Here is a 17,913-nt window from a genome sequence, read left to right as displayed (position 1 = left end):
TCACCATAGCTCATAGTTATCAAGTAAGGTATGTGCACTGGCATCAAGTCACATGATGCCTACCATACTAATAATGATTTCATGACATGTCCACGAATATTTTGTTCATAATATTCACCATGAAGATCTCTATCATAATTATGGTTTATTTAATGATATCAACCAACAGATATCTACCATAATGTCTCAGAGATATGTATACTATCATGACATGTCCACAAATATCAAGTCACATGATATCCATCAAGATAGTTAAATTGATAATTGTAAAATCGTCACCTTACAATATCAATTTGAAACAAGTGTTCATTATTGAAAAGTCGTCACCCTTCAATAATGTTCACAGAAGGCCCATGCAATCATGGAGTCACACACATGACAAATAAAAGAGTTTACACACTAAACATCTTTAAATATATTAGTATATCAGAATAAATGAGACTCTATCTCAAAATTAAATAACATTTTCAACCATACCAAGTTTATCTCTAAAGTGTTCAATCTTGATCCTGGAGAGAGGCTTGGTAAGAATGTCTGCAATCTGATCACCTGTACTAATATAATTCAATCAAAACATATTCCTTTCCACCATATCTTGAACATAGTGATAAGGAATCTCAATGTGTTTAGACCTGTCATGAAATATTGGATTCATTGAAAGCTTGATGCAACTCTAATTGTCATAGTAGATGATAGTAGGATTTAAGGGTTGACCAAATAGTCCTACAAGCAATTTCTGGAGTCATACATCTTCTCTTGCTCCCATGGACACTGCAATGTATTCAGCTTTTGTAGAACTCTGAGCAACTGAAGACTGTTTTCTACATATCTATGAGATCATTCCTGATCCTAAATTGAAGCAACATCCTAATGTGCTTTTCCTGTCAACTATGCTTCCAACCCAATCAGAATCAGTGAATCCATGTAGGTCAAGTTCTACATGTTTATATTTCAAACCAAAACCAATAGTTCCTCAAAGATATCTCAGAATATGCTTTGCAGCAACAAGATGTATTTCCCTGGGTTCACACATGAACTAACTTAGTGCATTTACAACATAACATATATCAGGTCTTGTGTTTACCAAATACATCAGAGATCCAATAATCTGTCTGTAGAGTGTAGGATCTGCAAACTCAGATTCTATAGCTATTTCCTTTAGCTTGTGCAGATTTGTCTCCATAGGTGTGGTCATGGATCTACAATCCAACATTCTAAATCTCTTGAGTATGTCAATGGTGTATTTTCCTTGATTAAGGATTATACCATCTGCCTGTAGCCAAACTTCCAATCCAAGGAAGTAGTGAAGAATTCCTAAATCTTTTATATCAAACTCAAAGGCTAATTCTTTCTTACATCGAGATACAATTATCCTATCCTGTGATTAATAGATCATCAACATAAAGAATAGGAATTAATAATTCACCACTGATTATCTTGTAGTAGAGATTTGGATCTGCTTCATTCTTGAAAAACCCTAATTCCAAGAGATAGTGATCAATTCTTTCATACCATGCTCCAGGGGCCTGTTTCAGTCCATAAAGAGCTTTCTTTAATCCGCAGACATGTGATTCAGCCTTATGAATCACAAAACCTTTAGGTTGCTCCAAATAAACTTCTTCTTCAATCTTACCATTCAGAAAAGCAGTCTTGACATCCATTTGATGGACTTTCCATCCTTTAGATGTTGCAATAGCCAAAACTGCTCGAACAGAAGTGTATCTGGCAACAGGATCAAATGTCTCTTCATAGTCAATACCTTCTTTCTGTGAGAAACCTCTGGCAACAAACTTTGCTTTGTGCTTCTCAATGCTACCATTTGCTGCATGTTTGATTTTGAAGAGCCATTTAGAAGATACCACAGATTTTCCTTTAGGCCTAGGCACAATATCCCAGACATCATTTTTCAAAATTGACTAATACTCTTCTGACATAGAATCTTTCCAAACTTGATGCTTGAGCGCATCTCCAATACAGGAAGGTTCTGCATCAATGATCTCACTCATCAAGGCAATATAGCTGGAAAATTGGTTAGGTCTCTTACTTTTTCTGAAGGTCCCCTTTGGAGAAACATAATTTTCAGCTTCTTGAAGTATCTTTTTAGCCCAAAGTGGTCTTTTCCAAGTTTCAGGATAATTTTCTTCTAAAGGTAAGCCTTGAACTTCATGCTCAGCGTCTTCAGGGGTCTCCCTCTGAATCTCAGGGGTGGAATACTCATCCAAGCTTGTAGGAGGATCTTGGTGTTCTAATTCATTAGAGCTTTTGGACCTCCTGAATGTTATGTCTTCCTCAAAGATGACATCTCTTCTTAGTTCAATTTGTCTTTGACCAAGTATGTATATTTTGTAGGTTTTAGAGGTTTCACTATACCCAACAAATACTCCTTTCTTTCCAGAAGATTCTAACTTTAACCTCTTTTCTTTGGGGACATAAATATAGACTGGAGACCCAAAGATCCAGAAATGACTTATGTCAGGTTTGTTGCTAGTAAAGGCTTCTTCAGGGGTTTTATTGTCAAGAAGAGAATGAGGACATCTATTTTGAATGTACACAGTTGTCCTAGATGCTTCAACCCAAAATGAGGTTTCTATATTTTGGTCAAACAACATAGCCCTAGCAGCTTCTACTATAGTCCTATTCTTTCTTTTAGCTACCCCATTTTGTTGTGGGTTATAAGGTACAGTTAACTCCCTCTTAATCCAAGCATTTATACAATATTCTTTAAACATATCAGAAGTGTATTCCCCCCCATTGTCTTTTCTTAAGGTTATGATTTTCTTACCTGTCATATTTTTTGCAAGAGCTTTGAATTCCTTAAATTTGGAAAGGATTTCTTCAGACTCTTTGTACCTTAGAAAATATATCCAATTCTTCCTAGAACAATCATCTACAAATATTACATAATATAAAAATCCCCCTAATGAGGGTACAAACATGGGTCCACATAAATCAGAATGAACTAATTCTAATACATTTTTGGATTTACCTTTGCTAGAATTAAAAGACCCTTTAGTATTCTTTCCCAAGGCACACCCTTTGTAGGCTCCTTCAGATTTTTGACTTAGCTTTGGTAAGCCGATCACTATCTTCTCTATCTTAGGTAGGGCATGGAAATTAAGGTGCCCTAATCTTTTGTGCCAAAGTTCATTCAAATCTGGAGTCTCATGAATCAAGGCTAGAGGTGGAGTGGTGCAAAGTCTATAGAGGCTCCCTTGTCTTACTCCAGTGGTGTGGACTTTCTTCATGGTGGAGTTCTTTGACCAAGCAAGTACCTTTCCTTCCATAAAGGATAATCTGTAACCCTTATCTTCAAGTGCAGAAACTAAGACAAGGTTTCTCTTTATACCAGGTACAAATAGAACTCCAGTCAACTATAGGGATATGCCTGACTTTAGGTTGATATTGCAGGTTCCTATTCCCATAACTGGATAATTTGAGTCATCACCAATTGTCACTTCTTCATTTGAACTTTCCACAAGTGTATCTAGGTGCTCATGAAATCCAATGATGTGTCAAGATGCTCCGTTGTCAATCACCCATGTGTTGAAACTGGAGGCGACTTGACTAGAGAGGACTGAGTAGAAGACTAGCTTCTCGGAATTACTCCCTTTCTTAATTTCTGTCATTGAAGCTTGTTGTTTGATCCTGTCTGGACACTTCATTGCATAGTACCCATATTGGTCACATCTGAAACATTGTACTTCAAAAATGTCTCTCTTCTTCTTTGAAGACCTCTTCCCATTTGAGTTGTTGTCCCTCTTTCTCTTAAAGTTCTTCTTCTTTCCTTTCTGGTGGGAATTAGAGTTTAGAACTTGAATGTCTTCATTACCATTGTTTTGTTTTATTCCTCTTGTGACAAGCCGAGATTCCTCTTGAATGCAATCGGTTTTCAATCTATCAAACTTAGGAAATTTAGAACGAGCACTGATTCCTTGAATGAACGATTCCCATGAGGTAGGAAGTCCATTTAGGGCCATCATAGCAAGTTATTTGTTGTCTACTAGATGTCCAATAGTGGATAGTTGATCCCTAAGCTCAGTGATCCTCAAGAAATAGGATGTAACTGTTTCTCCTTTATTCATCTTTATATGGTGTAGTTGATTCTTTAGGGTGAGAGCCTTGCTAGTGTTGTTGATTTCATAAATGTCAGCTAGTGCTTTGAACATCTCAAAGGCCGTCTCATATTTAGAAATGACTGGTACAATGTGGTCTCTTATTGAATCCACAATTATCTTAAGGGCCTTCTCACTATCCTTGCTCCACTGAATTTTCTCTGTATCATCAGAGGGTTCAAGAATTCCACTTTTGACATGGGAGTCAATTTTCTTTTCTTTCAAAACAAGCATGATCCTGAATTTCCAAGATACAAAATTTGATGCTCCATCTAATCTATCTTCAAACCTAACTCCGGTTTCCATTAGGATTATGGGAATGTGATCTTAGTAAGAGCCTGGTGAAAGTTTATGAGATCGTTACAGAATTTTAATATGATCTTCCTTAACTTCGTTGTGATACCATGTTAAGTTCTTTCAAAATTTTGTGATCAAAATAGAAGAGATGGAGATATGATCTGAAAGTTGTATTTTATCTGCTATAGCGTGTTTTAAAGATGCACCACACTTATCAATTTCAGTGTGTGCATCCTCCTCAATGTAAGCATGCTATATAAGTGGATGAGGGGGTGGGAAGACACATCTCTTCCCTACATACCTCTCACCACAGTATATATACTAGTCACTGTTTACTTACTCGATCGGAAGGAGTGCGACTTGTTTGAGAATCACTTTACCACCCGATACCATGAACGGTGTAACCATTGGTCAAACGCGATAAGTTAACTTTGGTTTTATTTATCATTAGTTAACGTTAACATATTAGTATATGTAATCAAATATATATATATATATATATATATATATATCGAAAGCATGAAATAGTACGACCGACGTTACAAAATTAACACTATTTAGAGATGATATAAAACAATAAGTTGGGGCATTTTCTATGTATATTTAAATTATATTTTAATTAAAAACTAAAGAATTATTTTTAACATTACATTTTTTTATTTTTTTATTAATTTTAATTTGTATTATTTTTAGTAATAATGCAAAACTTTCACTATATATTTATTCCATGATTTGGTGAAATTAGATTGTTAGTTCCAATGTGTAGTCCATTGACAAGTTTTTTATTTATGATTAAATTTTCAAATTAATACTAACACATTTTCTTTAATATATTTGTGAAAAATATTATTTTTTCATTAAAACCAAGGAAATATATGTAGAGTGCAATATTTTGTATACTTTTCTAACAATATTTTTATATTTTTAGTGTTATAGATGTAGGTCATTATTTTTGTATAATGAAGCTACATTCATTATATATTTTTTAAAATATAATATTAAATAAAAATAATTATAATTCTGGGAAAGCTAAATAGTAAGAGTTGCATATATATAAATACTATTTCTAAATGACTTCATCGATCTCTCAAAATGTGAAAAAAAAATTGATTTTATTTTAGCATTTTAATAAGTATGAAGGAGACTTCATTAAGGGTTTGGTTTAAGTCTAGGAGGTTTTATCCAAGGGGGTTTGATTTAGCCCCCTTCAATCAAAACTTTTTAATGGGACTATTTAAGGATTACATCATTGAATAAAAAATAGATATAATTTCAAGGAAAAAATAGGATGCCCCATAAGTGAGATGAACTAGTGCAGGGTCATCTTTTAAATAATCTTGTAGAATGTTAGGTGATTGCAAAGCCTTAAATTGATGGTTGACACTACCTATCAAATGGAAAGCTAAAATGCTAATATCCTAGCTTAGAACTAATTCATACTGTAGACACCTAAAAATGGTCAACGCTTGCAGAGTCATACTTTAACATTTGCGTGTTGCCTCATTTTAGGTTTTTGCGTCATATTAACATTTCTCCTATGTCACGCACTTGGTCTTTATCATTTGCAAGCATCGAGTCATTCTTCTACATTCTTCATTTGTCTCACTCTCAAATTTGGTCTTGTCGACAACACTATCCAGTCATGATTTTAATCGATCTTATCTTATCACATCAATGTGAGTGCTAATTTGTCATCATTTTGGGACATCGTCAATCCTAATTAGGGTTTTGTCCTCTTATCAATCTTGTCGATTTGCGATCGATTTGTCATTGATCGTTGTCCTCTTATCAATCTTATCAGTCTTGTCGATTTGTCATCAATCCTTATCATCTTCAATCTTGTCGTTTTGCGATCGATTTGTCATCGATCGTTGTCATGTTAGATCTTGTCATTTTGCGATCGATTTGTCATCGATCATGGTTATTTTTAATCTTGTCATCTCGCAATCTGTTTTGTCGTCGATCCTTGTCCTCTTGTCAATTTTGTCATTTTGCGATCGATTTGTCATCGATCGTTGTCTGTCTCAATTATGTCAATTTGGATCAATTAGTCATTGTTCCTCGTCAATTGGCGTATTTATCAATCAAATCATTTAATCAAAATCATGATCGATATCAATTATCTTCAATCAAGACCTAATTGTCATTCTCGCATTGCTAATTCATCTTTTAGGGTTTTATGATTTAATCATTTAACCTTGTGTGTCATTTCTTCCTTTTGGATTAATAAATTGTTTATTTATCCTAAGTCTTCTCATTACAATTAAATGTTCATTTAATTGGCTAATTATTCCTCTTTGTGAATTAATTAATAAATGAAAGATTATTAATTAATTTACCCAATTTCTAATTTTCATCAATTTATTAATTCCTAATTTTCCTAATTCCTCCTATTTTCTAATTTTCTAAATTTTCTAATTTCCTAATTTCAAATTCCTCCTATTTCTCTCCTAAATTCATGGAAATGACATGTCAATTTGTCATAAATTTGTCATAATTGGCAATCAATCAATTTTGACATAGAAGTTGTCATAATTTGTCATAAATTATCAATCAACAAATTTTGCATAGAAAGTGCATAATTTGTCATAATTTGTCATAATTGACATAATTGATTTGCAATTTCCATTTGAATTGAATCATGCTAATCTTGTCATCTCTCCAATTCTTCTATAAATTGGATGAATTTCTTCAATCAAACCCCTTAATTTGTTAATTAATAATCCTTAATCAGGCTATCAAATCTAAGCTTCTAGTACTCTTGATCAAGAATCTCGTCTTCTTGCTTTCAATTGTGTGTGCACTTGTAGGTGAGATCCACAACTATTTGGAGAGGAAAGAAGAACAATGGAGCCGCATGAAGGAGTATTCAAATCGTCATATGGTTTGCACAATCATTAGTTTTGAATGTTTTGATTTCATGTCTCTATTGAATGTGTCTTAGGATAGATTCATTGCAATGAATGCACTTGTAATTGATTATTATGTTTATCTCTCTTGTGATGATTTCCTATTTCCTAACGTACACATACCATGGTAGATGCAAAATAGGGAGGTGGAAAATACATAAAGAAAAGTGGGTTGACAAGTTTTGTCATCTTTGTGCATTAGAATTGGTGGATATAGTATGGAATTGCATCACATGTGGAGTGTACAATATACAAGTACATCCAAATCAATTATGCTAATTTACTCTAAAAAAAGTCTTTCCAAATTTGTTCGAGGAAGAATGGATAACAAAAATAACAAATTACTTGATCAAAATTCTTAGCAAAAGATCTGCTATCAAGAAAGACAACAAATATTCAAAACTAGGTGGTGTGGTTTGTTGGTTGAGCTTTTGTTTATTATTGGTCAGATTAGCTTTTGAGTTCCATAGACTGCTTGATCTTGTGGACATCATTTTTAAAAAAAAATTCATTTCATTTTAAATATGTTTTTAATAAATATTTATTCAAAGTTTCTCTTCAAATATTAAGACATGTCTTATTTCATGAAGTCTATGCTCCATACTAGATGCACCTATATGCATGCTTAAGACATCCATTTTGCATCTTTTACATGTCTCACATTTTTAAAGTGTGTTGAAAAAACTCATTACAATTTTCAACAAACTTGTTGTCAACACACGATATGTAATTGTCATGATTCAAACCTATGAGTTGTATTTTATGAGTGCATGCAACAATTACCTATGATACATGCACAATGTTGTTTCCAACTACAGTTACTCACATTTATTTAATAGTATATGATATATTAACCTCTCTTTTTTTTGTGTCAATCATGCATGATATAGATACATGTATGATGATCAAATTGTTGAAATGTGGCGACTGATCAACATAGTACTGTACACTCAACATGTATCCTCGTTGGGGTCCGGGGCCGAGCCGGGCCCTGGGCAAGGGTTCAGGGGCGGCAGCCCCCGAGAAAAGCGGGGATTCGGGGGCGGGAGCCCCCAGAAAAAAAAATTTGCCGTTTTTTTGTTGATGAAAACCGACATTGTAATAAAACCCTAAAAAGGCCGACTTTGTTTGTTGCCCTAAAAATGCATGTTATAAGCGGTTGGCATGCTTAAGGCATTGTAATGTCGTTGTACTATTTTTGCTGGATAATAAGAAAGATTGGATGGTTGTGTATGGTGGACGTAATCCATTTTGGGTGAACCACGTTAAATCTCTGTGTTATATGTGTCATATTTTATTTCTTTATCTTTTGTATTTAAATTTGCATATAATTGTTAGTTCATACTTGCTTCGGATCTCCTTGAAACCCTAACACAAATAATTGATGGATATAAGTACGAACAAAATAGAATTCAACTTTTTCCATAAAACTAATTGTCTGATTTATTGATGAGGTTTTTAAAAAAATTAATTGAATATTCTGAAACAATTTTGATTTTTTTAAAAGACAAAATTCCTTTTTTGATCTAACTAGAAAAAAACAAAAATTATTTTCTAGTCTACCATGCCTAAAAGAACGATTTCAAATAAGGGATGTGAATGTGAAAAAAGTGTAGACAATAATTAGAGAAGACGACAAAAATGATTATACAGACATTGCAGAGCATAACATTGGTACAAGTAGCTTTTTGATAACATTGGTACAAGTAGCTGTTATCAACGGTTAGTAAAATGACAACGAAAACATTCAGTTAAAACCTGAATTCCATGTCTAAATAACTGTATTACTAAATAAAGAAAAAGATCCCGCCAACATTAAAATCAGGTGTATTGAATTTGGTGAAAGATGTAGCCAAATGACACGTAGATCTCGTGTTTGAATAGAAACGCAGAGGGTGTTTTTATGGAACATTATTCCCGTAACTGCACTTCCCTCTGCTTCTAGATCAAGAGAGAATGCGGCTTGTAAGCAGGAACTTGGTTATATATAATCTTAAAATTCAACGCTCAGATCTGTAGTGAGTTGCATGTTACCGATGAAATCGACGAACATGTAGAAGAAAATCTAAAAATACATTAGATGCTTCGAATTGGTGAAAAAAATAAAATTTGAAAGAGAATAACATTCATTTGAGATAAATGAGCTCAACTTCTGTTGACCGGCTGGAAAACAAATTTTGCATTAATTGCCTGTAAATCAGGGTTAAAGATCTCGTAGAAAGCGATCAGATTTTGAACATTGATTTCTGTAATTAGTGCCTCTGAATCGGATTGAAGTTTTTCATCTAAAGCGACAGGACTTTTGCTTTGCGAAACTTGTAGAAGAATTTCTGTATTCATTGGCTTTGAATCAGGGTGATTTTTTTAAAAATAAAGCCGACCAGAGCAAAGCAAAAGTTCTGGAAGAATTTCTGTATTCGTTTGCTTTAAATTATGGTGAAAATCTCCATATAAGGCGACCAGAATTTCGCTTTGTGAAAGTTGTACAAGAATTTGTGTATTCATTGGCTCTAAATCAGGGTGAGAAATCACAGATAAAGTGACCAGATTTTCGCTTTGCGAAGTTTTAGAAAAATTTATGTATTCATTGCCTCTAAATCAGGGTAAAAACTCTCAGATAAAGCGACCAGATTTTCGCTTTGCAAAGCAAAGTTGAAGAAGGAAGGAGAAAAAGCGGGTGGATGATGGCAATTTCAGTGGATTTAGAATGCGGATCGTGGAGAGAAGAAGACAATGCGTTGTCTAGATCCTTCCGAAGCGGCGCGGGAGCGGCGGAGGACGAAGCAGCCCTAAAATGGGCTGCTCTCGAAAAGCTGCCGACTTATGACCGCTTGCGGAGCTCCATTCTCCGCCATGTCGCCTCCACCGGTGCCCTCCGATATCAGAATGTTGATGTTACCAGTCTCTCCAATAAAACACGCGCCGAATTTATTCAGAGGCTCTTGCAGGACACTGAGGTTGACAACGAGCAGTTTTTGTTAAAGTTGAAGGAAAGAATTACCAGGTTAATTTTTTTTGTTTTCTTCTTTCTAGATTTGAATAAAGATTCAATGCAATAGAGGAATAATGAATGGAGAATGTGCATTATACAGGGTGGGGATTGTGATGCCCACGATAGAAGTTCGGTTTCAGAACTTGAATGTCACTGGGGATGCATATGTTGGAAAGAGAGCTCTTCCCACGCTTGTCAATTTCACCATTAATACGCTCCAGGTGAGTCCATGTTCTGTCCTGCCAAGGGTTTTTCCTTCCTTCTGAGCTTGGATTATTAGATTACAGGGTGTATGCTTCTAAATTATCTTTAGATTAGGGGAAATTTGTTACAGAAATGATAACTTTCAATGCATTTCAAACGGCAGCGAAACAAACCCTAATAAATATCAGGACTCATCTGAAGAGTATAGATGAGATATATAAAAAGTATAAAATGTTTTTGATATTAAAAGTACATTAACGAGGGTGTTGTTCTTATAACATTCAAAGTTTAAAGGTGTTTAAAAATATTATCAAAATTACAGCAAAAAAGTAAAAACAATTATATCTCAATAATTTGTAAGTAGGTAAAAACTATCAAAAGAAAAGTAAAACCAAAGTTCAAAAATAGAATATCAGCTAATAGTAAACATACTGTAACTACTTAAATTGTTTAACAGAGGAGTCAGGTTCCAAAAAACATAAACAGAATAAAAAAAACCCCTACAATACTAATCATGACCAAGCTTCTTGACACCTTGGCCTGCTTGCAACAGGACATTAATTCAATCTTTCATCAGAAACTTAAAGAGCTCATTGTGGATGTCATCCTTGTCCGCCATGTCTCTCAAAACCTTATCTTGCATCAAATAAATGGATGTCTTCGAAGTGTGCATAACCCAGAGGCTGAACTTGGAGATATTGTCCATCTTCTTCTCTTGATTAAAGATTTTGTCCTTCAGCATACACAGATCCTCCCCCATAACCTTCAGCTCTTTTATCAACCCTTTGCCATCTCGTACAACTTTCACCCACAATATCCACCTTGGTGTCTTCCTCCATGGCAAATGTTAACAAGGAACTCGGTCTAGAATTTACTTGGTGTTTATGGTGGACACCTTAAATGCACCATGCAAGAACATTCGTGAAAATGAAAAAAAATAAACACACTTTCCAAGATATCGTAATCATACATAATTCATTGCTTAATTCTCATAAAGAGTAATAGGGAAAGGTCTAAAATAAATAACTTTAAAGGTACAATAGTGAAGTTGGTCAATGCGTTGAGGAAAAATACATTTTCTAAAACCTTTAGTAATGCATGTGAGAAGTGTTAAGGAACATAGGAGCTCCTTTGTAAAAGTTGTTAATGAGACTCCTTCCATCTATGGTACTTCATACATTTATGAGATGAGTTGGACATTTCAAATAAGAATAAATGAATATTTGATAAGCATCAAATAATGTTAAGAGCAGTCTTAAACATATAAAATAATTTTATTTATATCGTAAACATAAACTATAGAAATAGAAAAATTACAAAATAATATCTATTGATATAATGTTCAAATTTAAAATGTTTAATTCATAAATCTAGATAATAATGAGATAATGCAATTATTTTTTATTGATTAATATATAATTAATTATTATTTAATTTATCAATTAATTTATTTTTTAAGTACTCAATTAACAAATTATTTACATATAATGCTATTTATAATTAATTAGATATATATTTTTTTTATCGATAAGAGGTCATGGCCAAAGAATTTTATTAATCATTTTGAATTTTTACATTACTTCACTCATGCGGGTGCCGGTAGGAAAGAGTGGAGGCGAGAAAATCTTCGGCCTTGCCCGGGACCATAGTCCAACTGATCTTATCTTAATATTCAATAGTTTCAGATTTTAATAACACATCATCACCCCGGGCCAGGGTGAGCAGGTGGGAGGGTGTTTCTATTTTTCCCTCGCTTACAAGCCCTAAATTACAAATTTCAAATTTCAGTAATCATTTATCCCTCAACTTCCTGCGGCTTGGCTCTGAAGTTGTTCTTTGATTGTATATAGTATCCTTTAATTGCCCAAAGATATACCTGTTTGTCCTGCATGGTTAGTTTCTCAAACACTTGGCAGATTGTTAGTATCGTTCAATCAATTATCTCAAATGAAATTTTATCTGTCAAGCTAGAAAATTTCCACAATAAAATATCCTGTGAGACCTATCCTCACAGATCATAAATAAAGAGATATAAAATCTTATACGTAGTTGGGTTTCCAGTTTCATATATCTTAGGGCACCAATCATGATCATCCTTTGACCCATCCAAACAATGTATCTCCACTTTACCAACTCTTGTTTTTGCTCTTGGATGCTATCCCTAGTAAAGGATAAGATCCAAGCTACAACAACAAGAGTAGGTAAATGTGATTTGGTCATTCCAACCTCCCCTTCCCTGTAAATTTATAGCAGAGAGGATGACGAAGTATATGATTATTCAAGGAATCATGATCGTCCTTTGACCCATCCAAACAATGTATCTCTAGTTTACCAACTCTTTTTTTTGCTCCTGGATGCTATCCCTAGTAAAGGATAAGATCCAGGCTGCGACAACAAGAGTAGGTAAATGTGATTTGTTCATTCCAACCTCCCCTTCCCTGTAAATTTATAGCAAAGAGGATGGTGGAGTATATGATTATTCAAGGTTGGATATAACCTTTGTCCAGACCCCGGATTTTGCATGTTTGCCACATATAAGCCATAGTCTTAAGATATGACAGAAGGATATCAAAATATAGAAATCTTCAACAAATGGCACTTGAGTACTATAGCCAGTGTTTAATGTTTTAAAATAAGCCAATATTACCCACCCTAATATGATTTCCACCAATATGAATAAATACCAATAAATGCATGCATCCAGATGCTTGTAAATATCTAGAGTATATATTCAAATTGCTAGGTATCAAAACAGAATGCTAATATATTTTCCCCTCTGTATGTCTATATAAAAAAATATTCCATCATGCCTGTTTAGTCTTAGTAACTTTTAGAATTTACAGTTTAATCAAACTAATTTAATGTCCTGTAGGTCGCTTAAGTTTGTTTTTAAGATTCGATACTAATTAATATCTTCGCCACGGTCTCTGTTAGCTAAAGATTTAACCCTATTTTTCTAGAAATAGTAATCTACTTGGATCACCAATATAATCCAGACATTTAGTGACAATATTATCCCATACAAAATTAACTCTGCTTTACTATCAAAAAAGGTCCCATGCACTCACCGAGGGTCGAGCCCACTCACTCCGACCCAAAAGGCATGGTAGAAGCATTCTCATCGTCTAGAACCAAGCCCTCAGCCTTGAGGAAGTCCTCAAACCAAGTGGATTTTGGAGGGTGTTGCACATGAAATAAATAGAGCAAAAAGTTGACATTCCTATTGATTGCCTCAATCCTCTCCTTGGTGAAGGACTCACCATCCGTGGAGATGATAGGGAGTCTAGGGACCAGCCTGTTGTTTCGAATGAGAATATCATAGTTTCGCGGCCTTGGGATAGCCCATTCGCTGTCGATGTTGACTAAAACCCGCTCCAGATCACCTAAGATAGAGGCAATGAAGACCTCTTTACACAGAGCACCTGTATCCTCGCGATTTTTGGAGGATGTGACTGTCACAGCAAGAAACATGGCGGCCACATCTGTGTTAGCTCTGGTTTTGTTTGAATTTGTGAGAAAGTCCGGGCCCAGGATGTTCTCAACTGCATCAATCACTAAGGTATGGGGAAGTCGCATGATGCGCTTGAGATGGTCTCTGGTAATAGCCCCTTCAAAAGCCATTTGGTCTCTGGTAATAGCCCCTTCAAAAGCCATTTGCCTCTTTGAACTACATAATTTGATCGGGGTATCCATCACCTGTTATTTCTCAATTCTAGGACTTTATTGGATTACAGAGCTTCTTAATTTAACCTAAAGCTTGGTTTAATAGCCGAATGGGTTAATGATGTGAAAGTTTTGAGTTTACTCATTCATTCTAAATACATGCGAGCCGTAGCCCACTTTGGATGAATCTTATTGGTTAAGAAATAGTACATATCCTTAAATGGTGTGTTGTTTGTGGGAAAAGCGTGTTGAGGAGCCATGATTAATTTTGGCGGATGATCAAACGAGTACGCCTCACATCGAAGCCCTGACTTGTCATAATGGTCAGGATTTCTTGGGGATCATACATGCTTTGATGATCAAGCACTCCTATCAAAGGGTTTATTATTTTATAATTGCTATGTTTAGATATGAGTGCCCCCACCTACTAAGTTAATAATTGCCCTCTGTTCCGTGAGATGAGAGTCATATAAGCCTCTGAGCAAGGTGTTTATGATTGATATCTAATCCTTAAATTTTGATGAAACTGTATATTTAATTAATTCAGGTTTAAGATAAAATGTTCTATAGGTATGTCTGTGTAAATTTTAAATATGATAATGTTTACTAATTATTATTATTGGTTTCGGGTTATAAATATGAATTAATTTATATATGAATTAATATCTATATATATGTCTGTGTGTGTGTGTGTGTAAAGTATACATGTATATAAATATATGTATCTAAGGTATATATATGTATTGATTTTGATATGTTTGTTATATAAATATTATAATTGTTAGTTTCTGATAATTAATATAATAAATTTCTATGAGAGTCAATATATGTGTTTATATGTCTATGTCTATATATATATCTATATCTTTGTGTGTGTGTGTGTGTGTGTGTGTGTCTATATATATATATATATATATATATGCTTATTTTAATCTTTCGGATGTAATTTACATTGTGTATGTTTTTTTATCTGATTATGGTTTTAATATTTGTAGTCTTCTGTGTATGAGAAGGTTTTGATAAAATTGTAAAGTATGTTAGTTAATTACTATGGAGCCTTAGAAGATTTCAATCAGAGGATTTTGAGGATAGGTATTTTCATTGTAGGGCTTGGCTCCTGCTGATTTTATGTATATGAGCCTCTTATATGAGCTATCATGTGGTATGAAAACTATTTATATTTTTTGTGTTTAGTTGTAAAATAATGTTTTAAGGGCTAATGTTAGGAGCTACATGAATTATTGTCTTACCATCAACTCCCATGTTAGCGAGGGAATCAGCTCTTTTGTTGCCTTCCCTGTAGATATGATTAAAGATGACCCTGTCAAATGTTTTAATGTTTGTCATTATCTTAGCCAGGGAGGCATTTAGCTTCCAATCAAGCATTGCCCCTTTTCTAAGGGCATTGATGATAATGGCCAACTCTCCTTCAATGACGATCCTTTTAATATTGAGTATAATACCTAGATTTATTCCTACAACAAGTGCTTGCATTTCTGCTACATTATTTGCACAATTGCCACAGGGGAGGGCCATATAGGCCACTTCATCCCCATTTGAATTATGAAGGTTGCAACCAAGACCCGCTCACCCCGAGTTACCCCTCGAGGCACCATCAAAGTTTAGTTTAAACCATTCGCCAATAGGAGGAAGCCACTTGCATTCCATACGTAACATCCAGTTTGATGGGGGGTCTTTACCAATGAAGGGGGGTGTCTTTAGACCTTTCCATCTTAGTTTCATTTTTTCATCCCAGTAGGACATATTGACATCTTTCTGGTAATTTGAGGTTTGGTTATTTATTATTTCAACTATGGTGGCTTCAATTTTATTGATCAATTGATACCTTTGCATTTTACTATCTTTGAAAATCTTCCTATTTCTTTCCTTCCAGATTTCCCAGATCATAATGGAGGGGGCTATGATCCATAAATTTTCAAACATGCAGCCAATGTTTCGGATTGGCCAAGCGTGGAATAGATCAGAGATATTATTAGGAATAGGGTTATACCAAATCAGCTGATTTCTTAACCATCCCCAACAATTATGAGCATAATCGCAGGTAACCAGGAGATGGTTAGAATTTTCTTCTTCCTTTTCACATAATGGGCACCTGCTCGGGCCTTCATATCCAAGTTTCCTAAAGGTTTCATTGGTGAGGATTCGGTTTTGAATAGCCATCCATGCAAACAGGCCTGCTTTCGGAAGGCACCTTTTATCCCAACACAGAGTTAGGGGAAGGTTGGAGCGTGGATTATGATCTTTATTCAGCAAATATTTATAACCATCCTTTGTTTCATATCTCCCCTTATTGGATCCAGCCCATATCAGTTTATCTGCTTCAGAGTTTAGGGCAACATTTCTTGAGGCTAGGATCTGAGATAGGAGGTATCTCTCCTGGGCCGGAATGTTTAGATGATCCGTTGATTTCCATCTCCATGTTTTAAGACGCCCAATGCTAAATTATTCCACATAATCTTTTACATGAACACCCCAAAGTTCTTCAAGGGTGGGTATGATCTTATTGAAATCATGAAGAGAATTGAGGGGAGGAAGAGCTCCCCAGGAGTCTCTCCAAAAAAGGGCATCCTGCCCATTGCCAATGCTCCATGTTAGCTTGTCAGTCAAGATGCCTCTACATTCCAGCATAAAGTTCCAGATTCTAGAGCCCTTAGGAGGGTGGGCTATCCTGAAGATACTTATAGGATATTGGTTATGCAAATATTTATTATTAAGGGTGTGTGCCCATTTAACATTGGGGTTAGTATACATACGCCAAACTAGCTTAGCCCCCAACGCTTTGCTTTGGATTTTTAGATCTTTGATGCCCAAGCCTCCCATCTCCTTAGGCAAGCATATCTTATCCCAAGCAATAAGTGGAAGTCTGTATTTGTCTTCAGAGCCTTGCCAAAAAAAATTCCTTATGTGTTTTGTAATCTCCTTTCTCTTAGAAGCGGGGAGGTCCATACATGAGAGTTGGTAAATTGGCATAGCTGAGAGAACCGCCTTGATCATAGTGGCCTTACCAGTAGAGGATAACCATTTTCGTTTCCATGAGGATATTCTGTTTGTGATTTTGGAGACAACATGATTCCATAGATTGGAAGATCTGATACCCTTGTCTATGGGGAGCCCCAGGTATTTGCATGGTAATTCTCTTACATTGTATTGAAGGATATTAAGAATTTTCTTTTGTAGTTCTTTATTTGTGTTAAAAAAGGTTATGTTAAGACTTAAAAGTGTTGATTTCTTGTCCAGAGATGCTAGTGTAGCTATTCAGGATTTTTTTAATTATTTTTTCTTCTATAGAATTGCTCGATCCAAACAACATGGTATCATCAACAAATTGTTGATGGGTGATAGGTTCCATGTTAGAGGTAATTTTAATACCGGTTAGCTGTTCCGCTTCTCTGTTCCGCTTCTCTGGCCCAATTAAACATTCTTCCCAGTGATTCTACCATTATAATGAAGAGAAAGGGGGAGAGGGGATCCCCTTGTCTGAGACCTCTAGAGATTTCAAAAAAGCCTTCTGAGGCTCCATTGACTAGGATTGAAACCCTAGGTGTAGCAATACATTCAAAGACCATATTAATCCATTTCTTATTAAACCCAAAGGATTCCAGACATTTGCAAAGAAAGTGCCAATCTACTTTATCATATGCTTTTTTAATATCCAATTTAATCAGCATACTTGGTGCTTTATTTTTTTGTATTGAATGGATAGCTTCCTGAGCAA

At 34.9% G+C, this 17,913-nt stretch overlaps 1 protein-coding gene across 1 annotated transcript in view; it reads left to right on the top strand.

The window, feature by feature from the left end:
• The first annotated feature begins 9,219 nt into the window (after positions 1–9,219).
• LOC131071478 (ABC transporter G family member 35) overlaps positions 9,220–17,913 on the top strand; it is a 30,456-nt gene continuing 21,762 nt past the window's right edge. Inside the window, exons 1-2 of the mRNA XM_058007363.2 lie at positions 9,220–10,322; positions 10,411–10,531. Coding sequence (XP_057863346.1) covers positions 10,000–10,322; positions 10,411–10,531 — 444 coding nt within the window. The 5' untranslated portion in view covers positions 9,220–9,999. The remainder of the gene's footprint in view (positions 10,323–10,410; positions 10,532–17,913) is intronic.

Source organism: Cryptomeria japonica, chromosome 6 (assembly GCF_030272615.1).
Source record: "Cryptomeria japonica chromosome 6, Sugi_1.0, whole genome shotgun sequence".
NCBI classification, from domain to species: Eukaryota; Viridiplantae; Streptophyta; class Pinopsida; order Cupressales; family Cupressaceae; genus Cryptomeria; species Cryptomeria japonica.
The sequence above is the reverse complement of the archived record's forward strand: the minus strand, read 5'-3'. Positions and strand labels throughout refer to the sequence as shown.